At 46.1% G+C, this 27429-nt stretch overlaps 1 protein-coding gene across 10 annotated transcripts in view; it reads right to left on the bottom strand.

The window, feature by feature from the left end:
* PKNOX2 (PBX/knotted 1 homeobox 2) overlaps nt 1-27429 on the bottom strand; it is a 279747-nt gene that overhangs the window by 16610 nt on the left and 235708 nt on the right. For 8 of the 10 annotated variants that reach the window (XM_074977023.1, XM_074977020.1, XM_074977022.1 and 5 more), the window contains 4 exons: nt 19661-19744; nt 14937-15066; nt 13977-14074; nt 110-229 (listed from right to left, as the gene is read on the bottom strand). In XM_074977023.1, the coding sequence (XP_074833124.1) occupies nt 110-229; nt 13977-14074; nt 14937-15066; nt 19661-19744 (432 nt within the window). The remainder of the gene's footprint in view (nt 1-109; nt 230-13976; nt 14075-14936; nt 15067-19660; nt 19745-27429) is intronic. The other 2 variants (XM_074977028.1, XM_074977025.1) reach the window with 1 other exon arrangement.

Genomic DNA, 27429 nt, shown 5'->3' on the forward strand with positions numbered 1-27429 from the left:
TTAAAGCATTAGCACATATCAGCTACTCTCATGAGAAGGCAGTGTCAGATGAGCATATTTAAATGTGTGCCTGCTTAAATTCCGTTACAGGCTTTTTGACTTATCTCACCATAAGATGCTGGAAGAGCCAGGAACGCATTATATTGGTAGCATGCTTTGGTAGGACTCCCCGTTTGTTCTTTGACTTTTTATCGTCACTGTCAAGGAGGGAGGTCAGATCCAGGTTAACCTACAGGGCAGAAAAGGAGAAAGAAAAGGTTAGACAACTGTGTAGGTAGATGGGACTGAGTTACCATGGTGACAAACCACACAGTGGCTACTTGATTTCATGTCGACTCTGCTGAGCTACAGAGCTTTCTCTCATTCACAGGGGTAAGTGAAGAATGGCTTTAGATGAATTTTATTAAAGGCCTTCTTCTGTAAATTGCCATTAAATACTCCAGCCAGGTCTACACTAGACATTAAAATCAAGTGTAGATACACAATTATAGCTACTGCAAAGCATAGGTAGAACCAACTTATCTACAATTGACTTATCTAGTGACCCTCACAGAGGGAAGCTGTTGGGAGAAACTCGCCTGTCGACCTCTTTTACTCTTTAATATATCATGGAGCACAAGGGTAAACTGCTGACCCCAGACAGTTTGATTTCGTGCGTCCCTATCAGGCATGCAAAAATCGAACCTGGAAGATTGACCCCAACCGGGTTGATCATCTGAGGAGTATAGCCACACCCTTCATTTGTCAGTCAAGATGTATGATTCGCAAATGGAAAAAAGAAAGATTTAAGGCAATGGTGGAAGTTATTTCAATGTCTCACCAATATGGGATCCCCCAGAGAGTGTAGGGCCAGGGACAGCTTCCCCCAGCCAGCCCTTCAGCATCGCCTGGACCGTATTAGGCAGGACTCTGGTGGCGAATTAAAGGTCCAGGGGATCCAGGTGCTGCCACAGCTGCACACCGTCTGCTGGGATCCCCAGGCCCTTGCATTTCACTGCACCCGGGGCAGCCATCCCATCTGTGACCCTAGTGGTTCCATACTTAAAGCGCCACTGCAGCAGTGTTGTGCTTTAATGCGGGCTGTGTAGTGCCCCATGCCAGCAGCCCCTTTCTTAGGCTGCATCTACGCTCTCACTCTCCTGTTGGAGGTGGCATGGTAATGAGGCAATCTGAACCTGGCTAATGAGGCATATTCAGTGCCTTGTTAGCATAATGGGAGCTGCGTGAATTTCAAAGTGCAGACTTGGAATTGCAGATTGACAGTGTAGATGGGGACAGGTTCGAAATAAGCACCCTGCTTCGACATTCTCTGATTCCCACAAAACTAGATCGGAGTAAGGGAATGTCGAAGTGGGGTGCTTATTTCCAAACTGCCCCCATCTACACTGTCAATCTGCAATTCTAAGTCTGCACATTGAAATTCACTTGGGCGCCATTATGCTAATGAGGTGCTGAATATGCACTTCAGCACCTTATTGGCTTGCTTTGAATTGCCTCGTTACCATGCCACCTCCAATGGGAGGGGCCAAGTGTAGAAGCAGCCTTAGCATTACACTGAGAGCCAGGAACTGGTAGCTGTAAACAAACTTTATGGGATAATGGGAAGGTTGGCCACACCCCTGATAAGTGGCTGTCTGCCTAATTCAAATAATGTCAGATTACGGATGTTGCTGGAGAAGAGCGCTTCAACAGATGTGCAGATGTGGTCTCCTCACCTCAAAGATGATATGACCTTAGAAAAGGTTCAGAAAAGGTCAACTGAAATGATTAAGGGTTTGGAATGGGTGCCATATGAGGAGAGGCTAGAGAGACTGGAACTTTTCAGTCTAGAAGAGAGGAGACTGAGGGGCGATATGACAGAGGTATATAAAATCATGAATGGTGTGGAGAAAGTGAATACAGAAAAGTTATTTACCATCTCCCATAACATAAGAACTAGAGGACACCAAAAGAAATGAATGGGTAGCAGATTCAAAACTAATAAAAGAACGTTTTTCTTCACACATTGCAGAGTCAACCTGTGGAACTCCTTACCAGAGGACGCTGTGAAGGCCAGGACTCTAACAGAGTTTAAAAAGAGCTCGATAAATGTTTGGAGGTTAGGTCCATAGATGGCTATTAGCAAGGGATAAAGTATGGTGACTAGCCTTTTGTCGAAGGCGGGAGATGGATGGCAGGAGACAAATTGCTTGATCATTGTCTTGGTTCACCTCCTCTGGGGCACCAGGCATTGGCCACTGTTGGCAGACAAGATACTGGGCTAGATGGACCTTTGGTCTGACCCAGTATGGCCGTTCTTATGTAACCTTCTCACATAACCTGTAGTTAGTAGCAGGTAAGGTGCTAGGACTTGGCAACTTAACAACATGCAGCAGAGTTCTAGGAATTGGATTGCTGTAAATGGGATCATCACAGGCAGCTCTTGTCTTGCTAGATGCAACTATAATGAAGGTGGCTGGGAATCTTGATGAAACTTTTCTCCTGAAAAAAGTATTACAATTTGGCATAACTGACCCGTAAGTGCCAATGCAAAGTGCCAAAGAATCTTAGAACCAGAACTGTAAGGGACCTGGGTTGGTCACTGAGTCCAGTTCCCTGACCTCATGGCAGGAGTGAGCACCAGCTAGACTATCTAGTGTTCCAATATGTTCGCTACAAGCCCACAGGCGGCACAGAATGCAGTTAGCACTAGGTGCAGTAGGAGCAGTAACTACCTTTCTTCCGAACAAGCTGCTTGAGTGGAAACCCCTAAACCCAGTAATGAATATTAAACATGTCATTCCCAATCGGCTGATTCCCAGACCAGCACAGATGTGCGTGTGCAGCTATGCAGCCAATGAGGAGCTTCCCAGGGAAGAGGCACATTGGCCCTGGTAGGGATGGGGTCCAAGGACAGACTTGGAGTCTGCTTGGCAAACACGAGAGAGAGGAGAGCCATTATGTCGGACAATGGGGTGGTGCTGGTCCAGGGAAGGATTACAGGAGCCTGCTCAGAGCAAATGCTTGTCAAGGGAAAGCCAAGGAAGAACAGCTTGACTGACCAATAGGGTGTGAAATGCCAGCTCACTGGAGCCGGCTGAAGTCTTTACAGGAAAGGACAGGACTGGAGCTTCCCAGGCTGGTGTGGAGGGTTTCCCTTGACAACTGGCCTCTGGGGACCTGAATGCCAGAGCCCTCACTTTGGGCCTTTCCAACTTCAAGGCGACAGCCAGATTGCAGAGTTTTGTTAGGAAAACTTCCCCCACCCAGCTGAGCTTGCCCTCCGTCTCCCTAGGTGAGTTCAGTCATCACCTGGCACTGCTTTGCTGGGCTAGTTCACCGGTGTCACCTCTGGTGAGCATCTCAGAGCCCTGGTAAAGGCAACCCACGTTTGGAGAGTTATTGTAGCCAGCATCATGAGCCCTGCACCCCTCGGAGGGGGGACACCCTGGTACGAAGAGCAGACTGACTCAGGCATGGAGAGAACACCTGTCCACAGCAGTCATCAGCCCTCTGAGGGGTGGAGGAGTCCAGAGCCATCTCTGCTCTGCAGCCCCCTCAGGGTGTTGAGAGGGTACCATCCTTCAGTTTGCTAGTCAGGGAAATTATCTGGGAGGCCCTCGAACCCCAAGCCGCATCCTCAACCCTGCTGTAAAGGGTTGGGGTTGTACCACCTGCTGCGCATTACACCTGCAGAGGGACTTACCTCCTGTCCTACATGTGAGCCCCATTGCTAACAGCTGCACTGAAGATCTCCCACATACAAGTTGCCAAGGACCATTACGAAACGTATAGCAACTAACACTTACGATACACTTGCTCTATAAGGTCAGATAGCCTGGGATATTCGCTCAGGTATTATCAGCATGGGCACGGTTAACCCTGAGAATAGTGATTGGTCTTGTCAAGGCATAGCCCCATGTCCTCTGTGCTCCATGAGCAGCCGTGGGAACTACAAGCTGTGGACAACACACTGTGGCATGGTGGGAGAATTTCCTGGTTCCCGCGCCAGGCTGTACCCCCCACCCCCAGTGGGGTCTCAGCACTGACGGAGCTGGGAGCATGTAGGCTGCAAGCAGAGAGGAGCCAGCTGACCTGTAATCCTGTCCTACAGTCTTCACAGAATAAAGCCTGTTCCGAGTGGTTGTCTGAATGGGTCTAGTCTGAGGTACACACACACTAACACAATGCAGAGCACACAAAGGAGCCTCAGGCCTCGTCTCTCCAAGTTGTGTAAAAAGTCACAAGGCTTTCCTGCTGTTGAATGACCTCCTACCGGGCTAGTGAACAGGAGCAGCTACGTATTTCTCTCCTAGGTCATAGAATTACTGTTACATACATTGCAATGCGCTTGTGTTATTTCTCAGTAGTCTGCAGCACCCTGTACGCAAGCACGGATTAGCGCTTTCCTTCCACGCTGCCCTAGTGACCCTGCTGGAAGGAGCAGGGTGGGTGGAAGCACTGACACATACGTCCATATGGGAAGGAAAAAGGATACAGCCTGCTGAGTGGGCAGGAGGACCCAGCAGTACTCAGGCCTGTCTGTCAAAACCTGTAAAGTGAAGAGTTTTAATGAGGCAGCAGGAAACAAGCAGAAATCTCAACACCAACTTAAAGCCTTTTCTCTCTCTTTTTTTAGGTTACTCATCAAAACACATCTCGTGTATGAATTAAACATCACTATGGCAGCCCTGTGTCAGGTATAAATGATTCCCTCAGGCATTGATTGTGATGTATTTCAGGGCCTAGACTGAATAAATTATCCAGGCTGTATAGGAATAGAATCAGGAGGTGCTTGTTCAGGGCTCTGTCACTGCCACAATATTCTCAGGCTACTTGTATTTCACACATCTGATCAGTTTCACTCTATGATCTGAGTCAGCAATTCCCTTTAGACATTACAAAGAACTTGGGTTTGGATTTTATTTTTTTCTTCCTTGTGCTGGCTCAAAGAGGTGAGAACAAGTGAAGGAGCAGGGAGACACCTGTAGAACAAATGCACTTCCAAGGGTTTGACTAAGCTTTGCAGAATAAGAAATAGATGCAACAGAGTGAAAAGAGGATGTGTATGTAACCCACACATGTACGGGTGCCTTTCGCTGTCCCATGGAGTGGCACCTAGGCCCTTACAGAGAAAAAGAAGGCTTCTCCTCTACAGCCTTGGCTGAGAGGCAGCTGGCTTTTAGGACAATCTTCAGAGGATCCTGCAATAAGCTCCAGAAGTCCCAGGTTTGAGCCTGACTGTCAGCAGTTACAAGTGCACGCTCAAAGGCTGATCAGGTGCGAGCTGGCTCCCTCTGGTGCGCTATGAAACGTCAAAAGAGAAATGCACCGTCTTGTGTATAACCCTAGAAGGTAAACGATTTTTCCCAGGAAGGAGCATGCTAGAGCCATGGTTACCAGCATGGGGGCTGCGAGGGCATTGCGGGGGCGGGGGTCCATAAAAAAGAAAAAATCAGTAAGACTTATCATAGAAAATAAGATTTAAATAAATTGCAAAGTTACAATAAACTATTGTTTTTAAATTAAATACCTGTCAATAACGTTATTAATCGCTGTCCAAAAATCTAGGTTGTGGTCTCCTTTTTCATTGAATGAAGTAGACGTAATGGCTACAATTGGCTTTGATGGGGGTCCACGAATGGTTGCGAGGGCATGTGAAGAAGAGCTACAGAGACTGAAGGACAACAACTGATGTACTCCTGAAGTCATCTAGAAGTTTTGTCCAGAGACAGAATGAAGTGAATGAGACTTGTAGATGACCTGTGCTCCACCCAGAGTACAAGGGTTGAAGTCAGGTAAGTCAAGTCACAGAAAAAATTGTGTCTCTGATCCTCATAATAGTACAACAGTGGATTGAAAACGGATATGGCTTGACATTTGCATTAAGAAACTAGAATGACACAAAATCAACTTGACACACATTAAATGGATTAAAAACACTGCTAAGTGATAGGTCTCAAAACGTAATTGTAATCAAAAGAATCATTATTGAGCACTTCTATTTAAGTGAGGTCCCATGGGAATCAGTTTTTGTCCTTATGTTATTTAACATTTTTATGAATGATCAGTAAGGAAAAAATGTCAGCTGATGCCAAAACATTGAGGGGCATGACAAATAACGGACAGGCCAGGTCTCTGACGCAAACAATATGCATTTCAATGCAGCCAAATGTGAAGTCATACATTTAGCAATAAAGAATATAGGACTTCCTACGTGATGGTGAAGCTATACCCTGAGAAGCAGTGACTGAAAAAGATTGAGGGTCATGGAGGCTAATCAGCAGAAGATGAGCTCCAAGTGTGATGCTGAGGCAAAAAGGGATAACATGATTTGTTTCTGAATATATAAACAGGGAAATCCTGAGTAGGAATAGAGAGCTTAGCTGACTTCTGTATATGCACTGTTGCAATTACTGCTGGAATCCTGTGGCCAGTTCTGGCATCCGCGCTTGAAGAATGGTGAAAAATTGGTGAGAGTTCAGACAATACCCACAAGAATCATTAAAGGATTAGAAAACATGCTTTATAGTGGAGGTCCATTTATTCTGCTTATCAAAGAGGTGGTTAAGGAGTGCCCTGACCACAGTCCAGAAGTACCTACATAGAGAACAGAAATTTCAGGGAGTGCTCTTCAGTCTAACAGAAAGAACACGACCCAATGTCTGGATGTTCACGCTAGACAAATCCAGGTTATAATTAAGGCGCAAAGTTTTAACAATGAGTGTAATGAACTATTGCAATAATCTATGAAGAGCTGTGAGAGAATCTCCATTCCTGGAAATGTCTGGATAGTTTCTAAAAGATCTGCTCAAGTTCAAACAGGAATTAACACAAAAGTTCTTGGTCCTTGTTACAGAGAACTGCAGATGTTGCAGCAAAAGCTTGTGGCAAGCAATTCTAGATATCCGTATCTCTCAGGAAAGATGAAAATCTTTGCCATCTGAAAGTAACGATATTTCTAAACCAACTGCATTTGTAAAAATTGAAGCAAATGGTAATTCAAATGTGTGTTCTGATCTCACCAGCTCTCAGCAAACCATATTGCTTAGAAGGACTCTTGAGTGCAATGGTACTTGCAATAGTCACTTGTAGAGGGATGCATGGAAAAAAAAGTTACCCAGCAGCCAATGCAATAAAAAAGAACCAGCCTACTGGAACTTAACTATTCCATTTGTAAAAAATACTGGTCACCAGCTGCACAACCAAGTATTTTGAACTTTTAATTGACATAAAACCAAATTCCTCTCCAGTTCTTCCTTTTTAAATCAAACCAAGAAAGATGGGCATCTAATGCCCATCCGGCACATTGGACTTAGCTATTGCATAATGAAGATATAACAACCACCCTCATACAGACCCTGTCTCCAGTGTTGGCTGCCCTGATTTATTTGGGGAACCCACATTTATGGCCAGCTCTTGATTAAGGAGCACCTAAACCAAGCTTTTCACATGAATACTTTACAAAAATCACAAAAGAATATTGCATTTCAGAAATGAAGGCAATGGTTATGAACAGAAAAAAACCAAGTCTTCTATTGATCTGTTCTTTAAATGGGTGGGAACATTTCCCTTTATGGCAAATGCTGATTTAGCCACAACCATGATCTTGTCAGCAGTTGGGACACTTGCACATCTTCTCTCACTGGCAAGTGTGATGAAAATGTTTAAATTTGTTGCAAGTGCACTAATACTGCACATTCCATGCTGATCTCACTCGTCAGAGATGTTAAAGAGAACAAATTGCACCATTAAACCAATGCTGTGCAAACTGGTAAATGCCCAAGGAAGTAATTGTAACCATGTGATTTCACTTATTTTAATGACACTCAGGGCATCTCTCACTGTCTCCATGGATCATATATCCTTTGAGGTGATGACTGGGTGACCCATCTGAAGGCCAAAGAACCTTTTGCAGTACACAGCTAAAGAAAGTCAAACTATAACCTATCTGCAAGCTTTGCAAGAATATTTGAATCAGATTCCCTTGCAGTTAGCCATGAAAGTGGGAAAATCCAAAGAAAAGGCAAAAAGTGTCGGAAAAATTACAGATCAAATTTAAAGATCCCATCATATGCTGCAAAGAACACAATTTATGTAACCAATGAACTGGGCCATACTTTGCTATGAATAGACTCAATTATTCTTTATACAGAATCAGGAACAAACAGAAAGTAGATAAACTCCATCACAGAAGGGAGCAACCTCCAGCATGGGTGCCAAGAGTAACATGAACCGATTTTCATCGGTATGCAAGGTGGGAGCTCAGCTCTGCCCCTGCTCCTCCATGCATCCATGAAATTGCTCAAAGCCAGGCCAGGCTGCCTGTGCATTAACAAAAGACCAGCTAATGCTACCAATCACCACCTAAATAGTAAAGCTCTGCTTCTTAATGTATTTATTAATGAAGCTGTTGTAAGTAGGACTATTAGCAACTTTAAAAAGTATCACTGGCATTTGGACCATACACAGAGGTCAAAACATCACATTTCAGCATTCTGCTTTGGAAAGGTTGCTGACCCTGATCTACCATGTTAATCTTATTAAAGTTGTACTGGACAGGAAATATTGCTCTACAAGCAAAATAATCAGAGACATTGACCAGAAAAGAACAAGTAAAGAACCATAGAGTGCCAGCACACTGGCTGAAAGAGAAAGAAAAAAAAATGTACATCTTAAAAACTTTGCTGCTGTATTATTGCCTTAAGACTGCACTTCAAACAAACAGGAATAGTCAAGGCATATCAAAATTTTATGTTGGAACTGAACTCTAACTTGCCTACTGATTGCTTTTTGTTTTGATAGTGTATAGACTAGCACGGCTTCCCCTCTGTTACTATTCAACATTGCCTACTGAATTTTGGGATGCAAGGAGAAGAATGATCTGGGCATGAGAATGAATAAACCATACCAAGGACTGAAAGCTCTTCACTTTTCCACTGCAATCTTCTTTGAATAGAATTAACAACCAGCAAAAGGACAATCTATAACTAAAACGTGGACTAAAACATTGTTACTCCATGTGGAAAACAGAACAAGGCTTGGTCTACACTAGGCAGGTAGTCAACTGGAGATACGGAATTCCAGTTACAGCAACTGTATAGCTAGAATCAACTTATCTGCAATTGACTTACTTGGCCATCCTAACTAAGGAAGGTCCATGTGAGAGTTTCTCCCATCGACCTCCCTTATTCCTTGCAGAAGCGAGGAATACAGGGGGTCAACTGCTGACCCCAACAGGTTGATTTCGCAAATTTCAACCAGACGCATGAAATCAAACCCTGGAAGATCCACCCTGAGTAGGCTGATGATCTGAGTAATGTAGATGTGGCCTAACAGTAAAATGTTAATTGCACATAAGGTACAAAACAGTATATGAGGCCTGTATATTCTAGAATTACATTTACTAGTTAAAAAAGGTGAAAATTTGCACTTTAAAAAAAATTTCCACTGAAGGTACAGAAACATGAAGGAAAGTATGTGGATTATTTTCCAAATGAATTTAGTTTCTAACCATTCACAACAAAGGTAAGAAACTTGTTTTTAAATACAACCTAAAAAAGAATGCACTTTTATTAACCAAAAAAAAAAAAATCTTTCCCTTCTCAAGGGATCTGGAGGCGCATGTGGGTAAAGGACATGAAACATATTACAAGCAAAGGGAAATCTTCACCAATAAGTAAGGGAATACCACATGGAATGTGGATAAACAAAACCCAATGTCAAAGCTCAGTTTAAAAATGGTGCATTGATCATGTATCACCTAATAAAAGTGGAGAAAAACAAAGTTTGTATCCCAATTAAGTCTTTGGGTACTCTAAACATTCTCTCTCTCTCTCTGTATGTATATATGAGTGTGACTGTCTGTGAGTCCATCTGTGACTCCATTTGTTTAAGAACTTTTCCTAAAAGGTAATAGCTAGGATCACCAAATTTGCTATGCAGCTTCCCCTTTTCCTGGCTTAAAGCAAGTCAGGGTTTAGTTGTGCCAGGACAATGGGATGTGCATGGAATACAATTGCTTTCCAGCAAACACAAAGGGAGGGAGCTGGAAGCAGAGACAGTTATACTGCAGAATGACCACAGGAGGGCAGCAAGCAAGCACACTCCTGACAGCCCCAGAGACCCCTGGAGCAGTTGCTGCTGGGGCAGTGTGCGCAGCTACTACCCTGGGTGGTCCCAGTGAGCAGCCGCTGGCTGCCCTTACCACCTGCTTGGTCCCCCTCCCACCAGTGTTCCCTCTATCTATAGGGAGAATAAATTTTGTTGTGTGCACCAAGGCATACGTGGATGTGAACCACAAATAGAAACCCATGGTGCCCATGGTGGGTGGCTGTGTGCAGCCTGTTAATCAGCTGGATGGCACCTGAATCTCTCTTGGGCATTCACCCAAGTGCTCATTTCCACAGGGAACACTGCCCCCCACACCCCATTACCCCCTGCCCTGCCTCCTGTACCCCCAACCCTGAAGGGCCCAAGCAATGCTGGGTAAATCTTCTAATGATGATATAGTGATTGAAAAATAACCCGATGCCCTGAGATTACGGGAACAGAGGCACCAAGTGATAATAGTGCACAAAATTGCCCCAAAGGCTAATATTAGATCATAAAAATCCCATAAAAGTGCATCTGTAACTATAAATACAATAAAAAGCTACACCTGGCACTTTTCAAAAGTTTAAAACTTCAGACACATGACCTACATTGGAAGAAATTTGAGACTGCAAAAATCAAACATTGACTGGGAAGAAACACCCACGCAACCTTATGACTGCCTGTGTGTGTGCATTATGACGATCTTTAATGACATGAGAACAGAGCAGAACTCCTGCCTCAGTCACAAAAGAAGTACACAAAGAGATTGTACAGACAACCTTATTTCTGGCATTTAGCTCAGGTCTAACCTAGACATTAAAGTCAACTGTACATATGAAATTCTGGCTATGGCGTTTGTGCAGCTAGAATTGACTTATCTACAATCAGCTTACCTGGCCATCCTCACAGAGGGAGGTTGATGGAAGAAACTCCCAGTGACCTCCCTTACTTCTCATGATTTTGAGAAGTAGATGGGTTGACTGTTGACCTCAGATAGTTCAATTTCACACATCCCTACCAGGTACGCAAAATTGAACCTGAAAGATCGATCCTGACCGGGTCAATCTTCCACATGTTTTTTCTCTTTTTTAGGAAACAAGCATGCACAAACATTTGTCAGTTCAGATCTTTGACTCTGTACTTTGACTCAAAACTTTGTCTCTACGTGCTTCCTTTGGAAGGCCAGGAATATTCTTTAGCACTGCGAATACAAATCACATATTTCTGAATCAGGTTCTACAAATGCCTGTAATTTACAAAAGGCGATGGGGAATAAAAATAAAACAAATGAACCTTTTCACTGAGCTTCCTAATTCACATGCGTGAGAGTTGTGGATGAGTGATTATAGTGATATCAGTTGTATTATCTTGTGCACTGCTGTATATAGTTGTATCATTTCTATTCTGTGGCATGCAGATTATTCAAAAATTTGTTGTTGCCTTGAGCAGCATGGGACCCTTGTAATTTTCAGATTTAAACTAGTGTAAATTGTGAAATCTCTGCAACTTGAAGCCTTTAAACCATGATTTGAGACCTCAGTAACTCAGCCAGAGGTTTTGTGACCCACAGTCATCATGATACAGGTTGAACCTCTCTGGTCCAGCACCCTCAGAACCTGACCAGTGCTAGATGAGAGAATTTTCCAGACCACAGGAAGTCAATATTGTCTGGCAGCATTACCAACACTTCCACTGCTTACTGGGCTCTTAGAAGATATTTGGAGTAAATGACAGCTAAACACCACCACAGAACACTGAGAGCCAGGACGTGGCTGGAAACAAACTTTAAGGGACCACAGAACACTTGGCCAAATCCATGGCAAATGGTCATCCAACTAACTAAAATCATGCCGGGTTATGGATGTTGATGGACAAGAGAGTTCTGGATTAGAGAGGTTCACCTGTGGTCTCTTCTGATTAGAGTCTGTCTCTACCTCTACAATAAACTGCTCAAGTTCAGCCCAGTTCACATGGAAATCTCTGCTAATCACTATAGTTGCTGTTCTGGGAAGAACCAAGCTGGGGGACAGCTAGCTCAGAGAACCACTGGTATGGAATTCCTAGCAATAAATGGTTAATTATTGTGTATTTTTTCAGGCATAAGGGGCTGGTGGCAGAGAGTGTTTTTGCCAGCAAAGGCACATCTACATGGCTGGTTTACTGTCTGTACTCCCCTTTGCTGACAGTGAGATTGTGCGGGACTATGCTAATGAGCTGTGGGAATATGCTAATGAGCAGCCAATTATGAGACTGCTCATTAGCATGAAGCTGCCAGCAGGATGTCTCCATGTAGACCCAGCCTTAGGTACTTGTAATCTACTTCATGCCCAGCCTAATAGGGTGGAGAGGTTAGACTGTGTGCTTATATTTTACTTCTTTTGGGAGTTACACACTACCACTTACGATGCTAAAACTTTAGTCACTCGGGGTGTGAAAAAACCCAGACCCTGAACTACAAAAGGTTTAGTGCTAAAAGCATCCACATAGACAGTCCAAGAGAGTTGGCAGCCCCTTTCCCATAGCTTCAGGCCTCTTCCCCACAAGTGGAAGGGCTGCTGAGGGTGGGGTGGGGAGAGATATGCCCGTGTCGGGCTGTTTAGGGCAGCAGAACGGGTAGGGATGGCCCTGTTTGGGATTCAGATCACAAAAAGATTTGCTAAAGTATGTATTCATATACATTGAGTACAGGTGTCCCTCAGTCTGTAAAACCTATTGCAATAAGGCTGGAGAGTAACTTTACTGAACCTCTCTGCCCACCGCAAGTGGATTCTGGACAAGCTCCAGACCATTCATTATTCGACACTGGTAAGGCCACATCTAGAGTACTGCATCCAGTTCTCGGACCCCCCAGTGTAGAAAGGGTGTGGATGCATTTGAGAGGGTCCAGAGGAGGACAACAAAAATTATTAGAGGGCTGGAGCACATGACCTACAAGGAGAGGCTGAGGGATTTGGGCTTATTTAGTTTGCAGAAGAGAAGAGTGAGGCAGGATTTGATAGCAGCCTTCAACTTCCTGAAGTTGAGCTCTAAAGAGAATGGAGAGAGGCTGTTCTCAGTGGTGACAGATGGCAGAACAAGGAGCAATGGTCTCAAGTTACAGAGAGGGAGGTGCAGGCTGGATATTAGGAAAAACTATTTCACCAAGAGAGTGGTGGAATCTCCATCCCTAGAGGTTTTTAAGTCCTGACTTGACAAAGCCTGTCTGGGACGATTTAGTTGGGATTGGTCCTGCTTTGGGCAGGGGGCTGGTGACCTACAATGACTCAATGACCTCCTGAGGCCCCTTCCAGCCCTTGGATTCTATGATCCTTTGACATATCACACACAGACTGGTCTTGGGTCTGCATGTCCTCAATGACCTCCGTGTGTCACGGATCAGTAACTTACTTAAGCTGGCATGTTAGTGTGGGACCAAAACTAACCCTTTCTTGGGCAGCCCATCACACCTGCACCATCCATAGGTCTGCTTGGATGTCCCTGGCCTCAGCATGTGAGTACAGAGCCCCCTGATTTTAACAAGAGCTGTCTGGACTCGGACAGCACGTTGGGCTCCACGCTACTCAGCATGGTGTCAGGGATGCCTAGGCCTCTGAGCAGGGGCAGCTGTGGTGAGTTTGCTGGCACAATTTCAGTGAGCGAGCAGGAGTGCGAGGGAGAGCGCACAGAGTGGAAGGGTGATCAAAGAGTGAGTGGGGCTGTCCTGAGCAGAGCATTGGGCAGAAGACATGGGACGTGTGACGAATGAGAGATGAAGAAGGGGGCTGCACTCGATCTCCTGAGGTGTTCTCCAGCCGCGGGCTTCTCTGAAGTTCTTTCCCTGGAATTTCCCCCCTCCCTTTAAAACTTTAAAGGAAGACAGTGCTCTGCCAGGCCCTTTCCAGCCCCAGTCCCGCTCCTCTTACCTGTGTGTTCTGGATCTGTATGGCTCCTTGTGGGATTGCTTGAGTTACCACCTGGCCCTGAGATGTGACCATTGTGACAGGCTGGTACACGGCTCCACCTGACAAGACAGAGTTCAAAGCAGAGTTTTAGGGAAACAGCTTGTGTTTTCCCTCTTCAGGTTGGCCAAGGGGAGGCCCAGGCACACAGCCAGTGGTTTCACTGGTCCCAGCTGCAGCTCAGGGTTGTGGTGAGGAGGAGTCACTTTCAAAAGGAGCACATTAATACTTTTAGCAGAGTTGCACACTGCCAAATACGCAGGGACAGACCAGCCAGACACAGCTAGGCTTACAGCCTATCCTGTCGTGCAAGTGAAGGATCACATTAAAAGCAGGACAACATAAGGTCATTCCCTTCCAGAGCCAAGAGCTCAGGGTTCCCAGGCCCTGGGGCAGTCTGGAGGGGCTGTGAGCAGATGGACTGCTCCCATAACCTTTTTGGGGGTGAGACTGCCTCAGGGGCTGCACTATCTGAGATTCTGCAAAGCAGAGGTGAAAGAAGGCTGATGCATCAACACAACAGCTCTTTTTAGAGCCACACCAGATTGATTCTGCACCACCAGTTAGTACCCAGAACAGAACTAGAGTTGCCGAAATAGCAGCAGCTGCCTAGCTCACAAACCATGGTCCTGAGACAGTAACATGCAAACAAACCCACTGGTTACCAAGGGGCCTGCATGCAGTATCGTGAGTCCTGATCCAAGGAGGCTGAAGTATCAGAGGTCTCCTGTGCAGTTAATGACCTCCATTTAACAGAAAGAGGTGTTCCCATTTCACACCAGAAAACACTGGGATGTTCAAAGTACTGCTCAGTTCCAAGCCCTGCCTGGCCTCATTTTAGTGTTTTTAGTGATCACCTAAAGAACCCAAGCATGCAAAAGATGTGACTAACATGGTCACTGCTGTACGTTCCAGGCCTCCCACCTGACACAACTTGTGAATTGACCGTTGTCATGGAGATGTTCCCCTGCTGCAGCGCTGATGCTGGTACCACAATTCCCTGGGGATTGTTGGTCACTGCAGTCATTGAGTTCGGAGAATTCTGCAGCAAATCCTAGAGAGAGCAACGCAAACCTCAGCTTACATAAAGATTCCAGACACAAGCAGTAGAAACAAACCTTACGAGGAATTAGGCTTTGATCAGTAACCCCCAAGCCCCTTCCGAGGACCCTGATTATTAGGAATTTCAAGCATTTTAGAAATATTAATACACAGAGTAGAGCATGCTTCTTGCCAAGAAAGATTTTCTGTTGTATTTTGATTTTTTTCCCCCTATGGGAGAACATCAAAATGAAATCACAATATTTTTTCATTTAGCTTCCATTGCTTTTCTTAAAAAAAAAAAAAAAGAAAAAAAAACCCCTTCAGTTCTATCTGAAAGTTCATTTCATTTTGATGGACATTCACATTTGAGTTCAACCTTCAGAACTGAAAACAACTTTTTGAAACTTTGGATTTTATCTCCTTTTTGTGCTAGTGAAGAGAATGGAATTGTTTCTCTCCCTCTCCCCCCCACCCCCCGTACAGAAAGGATGTGGATGCATTGTAGAGGATCCAGCAGACAGCAACCAAAATGATTTGGGAGCTGAAGCACATGACCTACAAGGAGAGGCTGAGGGATTTGGGCTTATCTAGCTTGCAGAAGAGAAGAGGGAGGGGCGATTTGATAGCAGCCTTCAACTTCCTGAAGGTGGGGCTCTAAAGAGGATGGAGAGAGGCTGTTCTCAGTGGTGACAGATGACAGAACAAGGAGCAATGGTCTCAAGTTATGGTGGGGGAGGTCCAGGTTGGATATTAGGAAAAGCTATTTCCCTAAGAGGGTGGTGAAGCACTGGAATGGATTACTGAGAGGGGTGGTGGAATCACCATCCTTAGAGGTTTTTAAGTTCCAACTTGAGAAAGCCCTGGCTGTGATGATTTTAGTTGGGGTTGGTCCTGCTTTGGTTAGGGGGCTGGACTCAGTGACCTCCAGAGGTCCGTTCCACCCCTAGGATTCTATGAGAATGAATAATGTCTATTTGTTGGATTTTTTACTCTTTCCTATCTTTGTAAAATTTTCTTTTTCCTGTTTTAAATTAAAAAGTCTCCCACTCGGATAAGTCATCAAGATGGAAAAAATGAACTACATAAAGCTGTTCCACTGTGACTTCAAAAATTAACACCAATGAGGAAATTTTGAAATGTCACTGAGTGGAAAGGCGGAAAATTAAAGGAAAAACCCTACAAGAGTGTGGAGATTATTTATTAAAATGCTCAGCAGAGCAAAAAGAGGGGAAAGGAGAAAAAAGATGAAAAAATAAAAGAATTTTCAGTAAATATTTGCTTTTCAGAAAAAATGGAGCCATTTTCTGTTTAAATTGTAAAGAAAAAACTCCCTTCTTTAGAAACACCCTGTAAAAGTTATACAATTTTAGTCAAAACTACCTTTTTTCTGTAGGGTGAGACTGTCTCCCACACTTTCAGTGGGCAACTGTTTTGATCTCAAATAGGTTGCCCAGTTTGTAATGGGCCAGACTCACTGCCATGGCACTGCCTCCTGGTCACTCAGGAATTAGCTCTTCAGCTTCTGGGGTGCCCTCTTCTGGCCAGCGTCTCATCCTAGTCTTTAAAGTGCTACTTGACTGTTTTTTGTTTTGATAGTGTATAGACTAGCACGGCTTCCTCTCTGTTACCCAGTGAGGTGCTGGAATCTCCATCCCTAATGGTTTTTAAGTCCCAGCTTGACAAAGCTCTGACTGGGATTATTTAGTTGTGTTGGTCCTGCTTTCAGCAGCGGGTTAGACTACTGAGGTCTCTTCCAACCCTACACTTTTATGAGTCTGATTCTATTTTTCTCCTAGCCAGGGTATGATTGGCTTTCATCTTCTCTGCTGTGTGATGCTCTCTCTAGTCTATGGAGCTCATACTGACAAAGATGTGTTGACATAGCTATGACAGTATAACCCTGCAGTGTAAACACTGCCTACATCCTCTGAAACCCTTTTTCTGTCAGCAGAGACCATCTCCCCAGGTGTTGGTAGCTACGTTGACAGAAATATTGTCCTACTGGCACACCTGCATTTTCACCTAAAATTTATGAAGGCAGAGCTACCTCCAACTCATCTCTGACAGGATGCCTACACAGATGATGAATTGGGCCTGTCACCCTTGCTTCTTTTTCCTGCTTTGCTGCTCATAATCAAATCATTTCCCCACTGTTGCTCCCCTCACTTTCCCTGTAAGAGGCTAGCCAACCACAAACACGGCACCACACAGGTCAGTGCGACGTTTCCACGAGTAAAGCTTCGCCTCCCTGAAGACTGAGGCCAGGTCTATACTAGACCTTAAAGTTGACAGTGGATATACAAGTCCAGCTATACCAATTGCGTAGCTGGAACTAACATCTGCTGTCAACTTACCTGGCCATCTTCACTGAGAGAGGTCGATGGGGAGAAACTCTCCCTTTAACCTTCCTTACTCCCTGCAAGATTGAGGAGTAGAGGGGTCAATTGTTGACCCCTGATAGTTTGATTTCACACCCTGTGTCTCATCCCCACTTCCTGGTTCCTAGAAAGCAGTTGCTCAGAATGGTTATGTCCATCAGCAGCGGAGGACAGCTCCCCACTGCCAGACATACTGGGAGATGCCAGAGGTAGTCTCTGATCCTCATTTGCCTCGTCGTCTTCCTCTACGATTTCTTCCTCTGCATTACGTTCTCCGTGTACTGCCTTGGTGGTGGTGATGGGTTCACCACTGAGCACACCACTGAGAGCGCCAAGGACCTTGGGGTCAACAGGGACCTTGGAGTCACCACCAAGGATCCTGTCCAGCTCCTTATAGAAATGGCAAGTCTTCGGTGAAGCATTGGTTCACATCACAGGACTTATGACAGGCTTGTTTGAACACTTTCATCTTTGCTCTGCCCTGCAGCACGTCCTGCTCATACCCTTTTTCACACAAGGACACATGTAGCCCAGTTCCTGTGGGTCACTCACAGCTGGGACTGGACAGACTCTTCTTCTCATACACTGACCACATCCAACAGTTCCACAGCATTCCGAGCACGGGTGTATTTGATATGATGGCCAGGCCTTAGCTCCTGGGAAGATGCCATGACACCACTGCATGCAGAGTCAGCCCATAGGAGGGCAGGTCCTGGTGCTCAGACTGCATAGGACACCACGGCCATGTCTACACTAGCCAAAAAACTTTGAAATTGCCATGCAAATGGCCATTTCGAAGTTTACTAATGAAGCGCTGAAATACATATTCAGCGCCTCATTAGCATGTGGGCGGCTGCAGCTCTTCGAAATTGACGCGGCTCATCCCGACGGGGCTCCTTTTCGAAAGGACCCCGCCTACCTCAAAGTCCCCTTATTCCCATCTGCTCATAGGAATAAGGGGACTTCAAAATTGATGTGGCTCATCCAGATGGGGCTCCTTTTCGAAAGGACCCCGGCTACTTTGAAGTGCCGTGGCCACCTACATGCTAATGAGGTGCTGAATATGTATTTCAGCGCTTCATTAGTAAACTTCAAAATGGCCATTTCCATTTCGAAGTTTTTGGATAGCATAGAGATAGCCCATGATTGGTAAGGTTGGCCCTCTGTGGTGTATCTCACGCATTGCACCAAATGCATCAACAACCATGTGCATGAAAAACCAGACTGCCACTGTCCTCTCTAACGAGCTCTCACAGAAAACCAGTCTGTAGGAAATGGGATTTTAGGTTTGCAAAGCCCTATGTTTAACACAAACATAAGGAAGTGCTGCTTCACACAATAGACAGGCAACCTGTGGAACTCACTGCCAGGGGATGTTGTGAAGGTCAAATATATAGCAGAGTTCAGAAAAGAATTAACTACTTTCCTGGAGGATAGCTTCATCAATGGCCTTTAGCCAAGATGGCCAGGGATGCAATCTTGTGTTCTGGGTGTCCATAAACCTCTGACTGTCAGAAGCTCAACTGGATGACAGGGGATGGATCACTCAATAACTGCCCTGTTCTGTTTGTGCCCCCCAGGATCATTTGGCACTGGCCGTTGTTGAATAAAAGGATACTAGGCTAGATGGACCATTGAGCTGACCACATATGGCCACCCTGATTTTTGTGAAAAGGACTGCAATGAAAGCCAGGATTTTGTAAAACCTAAACTGAGAACAGGACCTGTGAATGTTAGAATAGGAGAAGTAAGTGCACTGGAGAGTTTGGAAGTAGACTCTCGATAGGTAAATTAGACAAAGGAAAAAATGAAACAGATCAACCAAACCCCTATTACATCAACTTCCATCTCTGAAAAAGGTGAACCAGTGAAAACAAAACAATGAAGAGCAAATGCAGTAAAAACTTTCCTAAGCCCCGCAAATTATTTCATCCCTTCAGGAATGCACCAGCTGGAAATACTCCCAACTTTCTTGAAGATACGGTTGCCAAGCAACAGAAATGCACATTCTGCTTCTAATCTTGCTTAAGTACAAATTCTCCTACCAGCTCTTTTGCTCAAACATTGTGCTCTGCAGGGGAGAACAATCCACCTTCTCAGAGGAAATTGTGGACATTTATTTTGGCAGTCAAGCATTAGATTTATAATGAAAAAAATTGTTAATGCACATGTTAAGGAAAAAAGGTGTCTCTGCAGCAACTGCAACAGTTCCTAAAACACGTGTACCTCAGTGGGAATCTCTCTCATCTTTTTGTTCACACAATGCACATTAGGCCCATGGAACTCCTGGCCAGAGGAGGCTCTGAAGACCTGGATTTTAACAGGGTTAAAAAAAGAACTAGATAAATTCATGGACGTTAGCTCTGTCAATGGCATCCCTAGCCTGTTTGTCAGAGGCTGGGAATGCATGAGAGGGATCGCTACCTGTTCTGTTCACTCCCTCTGCAGCATGTGGCACTATCCACTGTTGGCAGACGGGACTTTGGGCTAGATGGATCTTTGATCTGACCTGGTCTGGCCGTTCTTATCTGGCTGAGCTTACAGGAGCTGTTGTTCCCCCACGCTGGTCACTAGAGGCTGCTGTGACACCTGGCTTCAGACAAGCTGTATTATTAGTGAGCTGTTAGAACAAAACACTAGCTAAGAGGGGTTTAAAAATAACAAGCAGCCCATATGCATATGAGGTGTTGTACCCATCACTGTAAGCTAAGTTAGACAGGCCGTCCTCTCAGCGACAGGAACAGGGGGAAACGAAGGTGGTCTCTGAAAAAGCCCTTGAGCCTGTAGTCCTCAAAAGCTCATCTCTCTCACCAAGAGAAGTAGGTCCAGTAAAAGCTCTTACATCACCCACCTTGTCTCTATAATGGCCTGTGACCAACCCTGCTACAAAATGCTCCCTACACGCCTCTCACCCAGTTCTCTCGGGACGTGGCTACACTGCAAAATTAAGTCAACTTAAGTTCATCCATCACCACGGCAGTAATCGAATCAGCTCTTCGTGCCCACGCTGTGCTTCTTCCACTGGTGGAGTGCACCGTCACCGTACGCTCCTGCTGTGACTGCAGTGAGGCATTGTGGGACAAGGTTGGAGGGACCCCCACTCCCCAAGGCAAGAGCCATCCTGCCCCAGGCCTTGAGATTTGGGGGCCCTGGGGTGGCACTCCACTTATCCTATGGATGGGAGGAACTTATGGGATTATGGGGGCCCAGTGCGAGTGACAGGCAGGGTCACCCAACCACCTGACCACACGCTCTGGAGAAGTGGGTACAGTGGGCAGGGATAGGGTGATGTGGAGCAGGCTGCTGGGCTGCTCCAGCTCCCACTGACCATGTGGTGAGTGGTAGAGGGACCCCCCTCTTGCCACCACAGAGGCCCCATAACCCTTGGGCCGTGTTACTCAGGGAAGAGGTCAAGGGGACAGAAGGGGTGGAGCAGGGGCAGGGCCTGGGAAAGAGGTGGGGCCTGTGTCTGGGCGGAAGGGTTGCCCCAGGCCCCATGCCTCCCTCAGGACAGGTCTGCATAGGTCTGACAGCTGCAGCCCCCGAGAGCTGGAGGGAGAGCTCTGGCGGTCAGCCCCAGGTGATGAGGCACCAGCTGAGAGTACCACAAGGTGGTGGGGGAGGGCTTGGTGGGACTAACTGGCAGCCCTGGGCAGTGAGGATCCTGCTGTCATCCCAGGACCACTCCAGCTTTGAGTGTCAAACACTTACAGGCAATGTAAGCAATGCAGCACCTGCAGACACCGCATCAACCTAGCTACATCGCCTTACGTGCTACGCCCCTTCAGCAGTGAGTTAAGATCTGAGTGTGGCCACTTACATAAGAGTTCAGTGGGCATAAACCACCTTAGGCCAACCTAACTCGAGTGTAGACCAGGTCTTAGTCTGACTCAGCTGGCTCAAGAGGGCTTTGGCCCTCCCTGACTTTCCGAGGGCCAGAACAAAGTAGGCCAAGGTCCAGATGTGGCCCATGGGCCATAGGATCCCCACCCGTTTTAGTAGGCTGCTAGAGCCTTCTTCCTTTCCCCAAATTGGCTCAGTCAGACCCCACCAGTTCCACAGTATGATACAGAAGCACCATGAGTGTTATGGATCCATATATATTAGCACAAGTTGAACCTTTCTAGTCCAACACCCTTGGGACCTGACCAGAACAGACAGAGAATTTGCTGGACGACAGGAGGTCAATATTGTCTAGCATGCTATTAAGATATCCACTGCTTACTGGGCCCTTAGACACTAAGGCTTAAATTATATCTAAACAGCAGCACAGAACACAGAGACCCAGGCCTGGTGGCTGTAAACAAACATTATGGGATCACGGAAAACTTGGCCACACCCATGAGAAGTGGGTGTCCAGCTAACTAAAATCACGTCTGATTATAGATGCTGCCAGATGAGAGAGTTCCAACCTGTAATGACTAAATAGCAACTTCACATTTTTCTCAGTCATTTTGTGGTTCTTCTCTGAGGATCTCCAATAGTTCAACAAGGTGCACACACCTAGTCTGGAGGCAGTATTCCAGCAGCGGTCTCACCAACAGTCTGCACAGAGGAAAACCCATCTCCTCGCTCTTGTGAGATATGCCTGTTTTTGTACATAGATGGACAAAGGCTGCTCCCTCCCTGCCCAGTCTGGAACTGGAACTCACGTTCAGGGGATTGTCCACTATGGTAATTCACCATGATCATTCAGAGTTCCTGCTTCCCAGGATAGAGTCCTGCTTCCTGTCAATGTCCCTGACAGCATTTGCTCTGAGATGACCTTGTATTAAAATGCATGCTGCTTGAGTGTGCCCAGCTGATCAAGCAGTCCTGATTCCTCCAATCAATGACCTGCCCCCATGGTTATTGTCCATCTTACCAATCAGTCTGTCATTTGCAAAGTTTATCAGAAATTACTTCATATTCTTCACGATTGTTACTGGTGATGATGATTCTATTCTGATGACGAGATCTATATTCTAGGAAACTAGGTGGATTGGTATTAATTATGTCTCCAATCTTTAATTCCTTGCTGCTGGAATCCTGTATTGGCCATTATTTTCCCCAGGTTCAATGTCAGCCTTTGAGGCTGTTAATTACCCATGTATTCCATATGAGTATTACATTAGCTTTCTTCCAGTCAACTTCCTCAGTTTTCCAACACATTAAAAATTAATAGCCACTGCTGGAGAGCTCCTCATTCAACTCTTTTAAAACTCTTTCATGTAAATTATCCAGCTCTGCTGAGTTACAAATATTTAGCATTACTAGGTCTGTTTAATGCCATCTTTAGTTACCATTAGAATAAAAAAAGTATTCCATTCTCATTACATGACCTTGCTACATTATTCAGCTTTGTTCCAAATACAGAACAGACATTTATTGAACTCTTCTGCCTGTTTTACATAGTTGACACTTGCCATTTCCCTCTAATAATGCACCTGCAGCACTGTTGATATCCCTTTTGTTCCTAATATCTATATATTAAAATCCTTCATATTACACTTAAACCTGTTAGCCATAGGTACTTCGCTAATATTTGTCTTGACTTAACAGTTGTCTGAATATTTTAACTTCTAATTCAGGGGCAGGGAACATTTTTGGGTGGGGAACCACTGATCCACAGAAAATCTGTTGGGGGCCACACACACAAGTGAGAAGCAACTTCCCCCCAAAAAGCCCAGCCAAAAACCTCACTGACCTGACCCCGCTAAAACAGAAAGGTGGGGTGGGAAAGAGACACTCACTTCATTCACACTCAGCTCAGAGTGACTGGGGATCTATTTGCATGCCAGCCCCAGGAGCATATGGGGTAGCAAGGGGTTTGTGTGCATGTGCCCAGGGTGGAAAGCCCTGAGCCTTGCCATGGACCAGATTCAAAGTAGCCCAAGGGCCAGATCTGCTCCACAGAGTGGAAGTTCCCCTCACCCCCACATTCTAATTTATGCTCATTGATTTCCCTTGTCCTTTCCCCCTTTGCCATACGCTTTATTTGTATTTGTTGCTCTCACATCCCCCTTCCCCAAGGTGTTTTTTATAACAGAAAAGCTGGTTTCTTTCAGCGACAGCTGAGATGAGAAGCTGAAAAGGAGCTAGAGACAGAGAGAGAGGAAATGTTAACACATGATGTGGTCCTGGAGCTGTGATTGGTTACAGAGCCAGGTCTCTCTGCTGAGCCTGAAACATTGCATCCTCTGCCCACACACATCCTCTGCTATGCACATAGCTGCACTTTAGCAAAGGTTTTGATAGGGTCTCCCACAGCACTGCCAGCAAGTGAAAGGAGTATGGATTGGATGAAAGGACTATAAGGTGGATAGTAAGATGGCTAGATTGTGGTTGGCAGCCAGTATCAAGGGGAACACCCTAAGGGTCAGTTCTGGGGCCAGTTTTGTTCAACATCTTTGTTAATGCCCTGGGTGAGGGGATAGATTGTATCCTCAGTAAATTCGCAGATTACACTAAGGTGTGGAGAGAGGTAGATATGCTGGAGGGCAAGGATAGGTCCAGAGATGGAGGATTGGGCCTAGAGAAATCTGATGAGGTTCAACAAGGAGAAGTGCAGAGTCCTGCACTTAAGACATAAGAATCCCAAACATGGGTAGAGGACCTGGGGATTACAGTGGATGAGAAGCTGGAGATGAATCCACAGTGTGCCCTTGTAGCCAAGAAGACTAATGGCATATTGGGATGCATTAGTAGGACCATTGGCAGCACATCTAGGGAAGAGATTATTCCCATTTATTGAACACTGGTGCAGCTCCATCTGGAGTACTGTGCCCAATTCTGGGAACCCCACCACAGACAGGCATTTGGTCTACGCTTGTGTCCCAGGTGCTTACACACTGATCTATCAGGGTCTAGGGGCATGACCCTGTGTTTATTGGTGGTAGATCTGGAAGTAGACACATGCCTTTGGGTGCCTTCAGCACTGCATGGACAGCTCTGGGACTGTGCTCATGATATTTGCCTTGATGACTTGGAGTGACTTGTGTTATTTGTAGTAAGTCTGGGGAACTCCTGGCCAGAGGATGTTGGGAAGACCAGGACTTCAACAGGGTTCGAAAAAAGAACTGGATAAATTCATGGAGGTTAGGTCCAGCAGTGGCTATTAGCCCAGATGAGCAGGAACGGTGTCCCTGGCCTCTGTTTGTTGGAGGTTGGAAATGGGTGACAGAGGAGGGATCACCTGATGATTGCCTGTTCTGTTCACTCCCTCTGGGGCACCTGGCATTGGCCTCTCTCGGCCGACAGGACCCTGGGCTGGATGGGCCTTTGGTCTGACCCAGTCTGGCTGCTCTTATGTTCTTACCTAGGGGCGGGGAACAGAGTCAGAGAAATATTGTTCTCACCAAAGATGCTATTTAACTAATTTTAACTGCAAGTGTGAACTCCTTTCTAGCAGGCACAAGAATGTGCCATCAGCGTAGGTGGACTTCTCTCTCTCTCTCTCTGCAAAACACAAATGGGGGCAGCATCATGACTGCACAGGGCGGCGAGAGAAGGGGCTGTGTGCCTCTCCAAGGGCCTGATTATTTCCAAAGCCTTGTTCTAATTTTCTGATATGATCCTTGCATCTTTGTGAGGCGCTGAGCCCTCATTACTTTTCCTGAGCAATGCATTCTAATTAGATCAACACTTTAAAAAAAATTCACAATAGCCACAGGACGGCTTTCCATCTCATTAACTCCTCACTTATTATTTTCATGAAAATTACTGATAAAAATGTGCATCTCCATTTGCTGGGACTTAGAGCCTCGTTGGCTTATATCTAACATCTCTCTCATCACCCTGGATGCGAGCTGTTGCCATAGCGACTACCAGTAATAGAAACTAATAAATTACAAGCGAGATGCTCGTTGAGCAATTATTGTTCTCTTTTATGTAAGTTTCTTGCTAATTTTGATCATAAGGGGAACCACAATAAAGCATCAAAGGAATAAGAAGTCAATTTCTGGAGAATATTATAAAATAGAAAAGGGACAGATTTTTAGATCCATGATTAAGTGATGTGGCTATTTGAGTAAATCTAAATAAGAAGTGAACTTTTTTATGATATTCTTTTTCTCTGCTCCTCTCCTGACTGATGCAATGCTGAATAGAATTCAAGGCATTTAATGTGGTATCAATGTGGTTCAAAGTCAAATATGTTGCCTGGATTCTCCAAAGTGACCCTTTGTGGGCAGAATGCAATGCCTGGTTGCATGAGAAACCCGGACAACATACAAGCATCATGTGAAGGTACTAGAACAATATCGTCAACACTTCCCCACGAGAATCCTAAATATCTCTTGGGAGGACAGGCACACGAACACGAGCATCCTGGAAGAGCTGAACATGACCATCACTGAAGTCATTATCATTCACCAACAACTTTGTTGGACTGATTGTGCGGTTCAGATGTCTGATCAGAGCATCCCAGAACAGGTTCTGTTTTCAGAAATGAAGGAAGGAAAAGGAGCATTGGGGGCCTGGAAAACCTGAACTTGAAGCCAGAATCAAACACTTCCAGAGGAGGTGATTTAAGGACATGCTGAAGGCACGCCTGAAAAAGTGCAGCATTGGTGTCAACACTTGGAAGAACCTTGCCCAGGACCATCCCTGGGGAAAGGGGTAATCCCTGATGGGCTGGCACAATGCGAGAGGCCCGGCTGCAGTGCCACGAGGAGAGGTGGAGGAGAAGAAAAGAGCAGCAACAACTGCCCCAGGCTCCTCCAACAGCTCCCAACACCTGTCCCTTCTGTGATAAGAGCAGCAGCTCCAGGTTCAGGCTGGCCAGCCATCGACGGACTCACAAATAGGAGGGGGACATGAAGACATCCCACTCATTATTGAGTGACCACCGAGAGAGAGACTGTCCAGGGTGAACTGCTGGCTTTGGGAGGCTCCCCCAGCCCCACCCCTGCCATGAACCCCAGAGCCCAGCCCCTGCTTTGTGCCTGATGGACCTTATAGGTCTGGCTCCTGCCCTCTGGCCTTGGAGCACAGGGTTTCTGGGCAGCTCAGCCCCAGCTTGGCTCAGCGTGCAGGGCAGTATGACCCCTGTCTTCCAGGTTCTCAATGGGGGTGGCTGGCACCACAGCCCAGGGACTAACTGCAGGGACAAAAAGTTTGCTCATCCCTGGTTTAAGGCCTGTGTGACCAGCAGTTGGCCCTTAAGACTGGGGGCCCTCCGAATCTTTTCCAAAGTTGCCCATTTTCAATGGGCACTGAAATACGAAATTTAATGAAATGGTCTGATATTGCCAGACCTTCCAACGAGAGGGTAGAGGACAATGCCCCAGGGCCCAGCGATTCAGAGGGGTCTGGGGCTCCCATACACTGCAACTGCAATAACAACCAGAACCCCAAACCCTTTAAATCACTGCCAGAGCACCACATGCTCCGTGGAGCTCTATGGCCTAGGGACAGGGACAGGGACAGGGACATCCTTGAGATATCTGGTGCCCTATGCAGCCAAGCACCTGTGCCCTCCAGCCCCTGTGGGGTAGAGGGGAGGCCGCTCCATGGAGCAAGGCTGTGCTCTGGGCTGCGAGGGCAGGAGCTGTGAGGGGAGCAGGAGGAAGGCAGGGATGCTGTTGGTGGGGTGTCTAGCAGACTGAGGGGCACCAGCCAGCTGGAGGTGTGGGCTGGCAGGTTGGGGGTGGAGGACTGGCAGGGAAACCAGGATCTGGGGGATTGGGTCCCAGGGGGCTGAGCAGGGAGTGGGGGGGCAGGGGATTGAGTCTGATGGAGATGGTGCCCATGGCTGGTGGTGGCCCCAGGTGTATGCAGCACAGGACACTACTAAATTTGAAGCACCGCTGGTGCCCTACATTTAGTGGTGCTGTGCCACAGCTGCACATGCTGTGTATACTTTAAGGATATCACTGCTGGGAGGGCGGCACCATGCTCCAGGCTGCTTGCAGGGCTTGCTGGCCCTGCCCCTCAGGGAGCATGAAGCCAGGGGCCACCCCCTCACTTGGGGCCTGTTGGCGCCGCTGAATATTGCTCTAACAAACAGATATACA

Source organism: Carettochelys insculpta, chromosome 25 (genome assembly GCF_033958435.1).
Source record: "Carettochelys insculpta isolate YL-2023 chromosome 25, ASM3395843v1, whole genome shotgun sequence".
In the NCBI taxonomy this organism is placed as follows: domain Eukaryota; kingdom Metazoa; phylum Chordata; order Testudines; family Carettochelyidae; genus Carettochelys; species Carettochelys insculpta.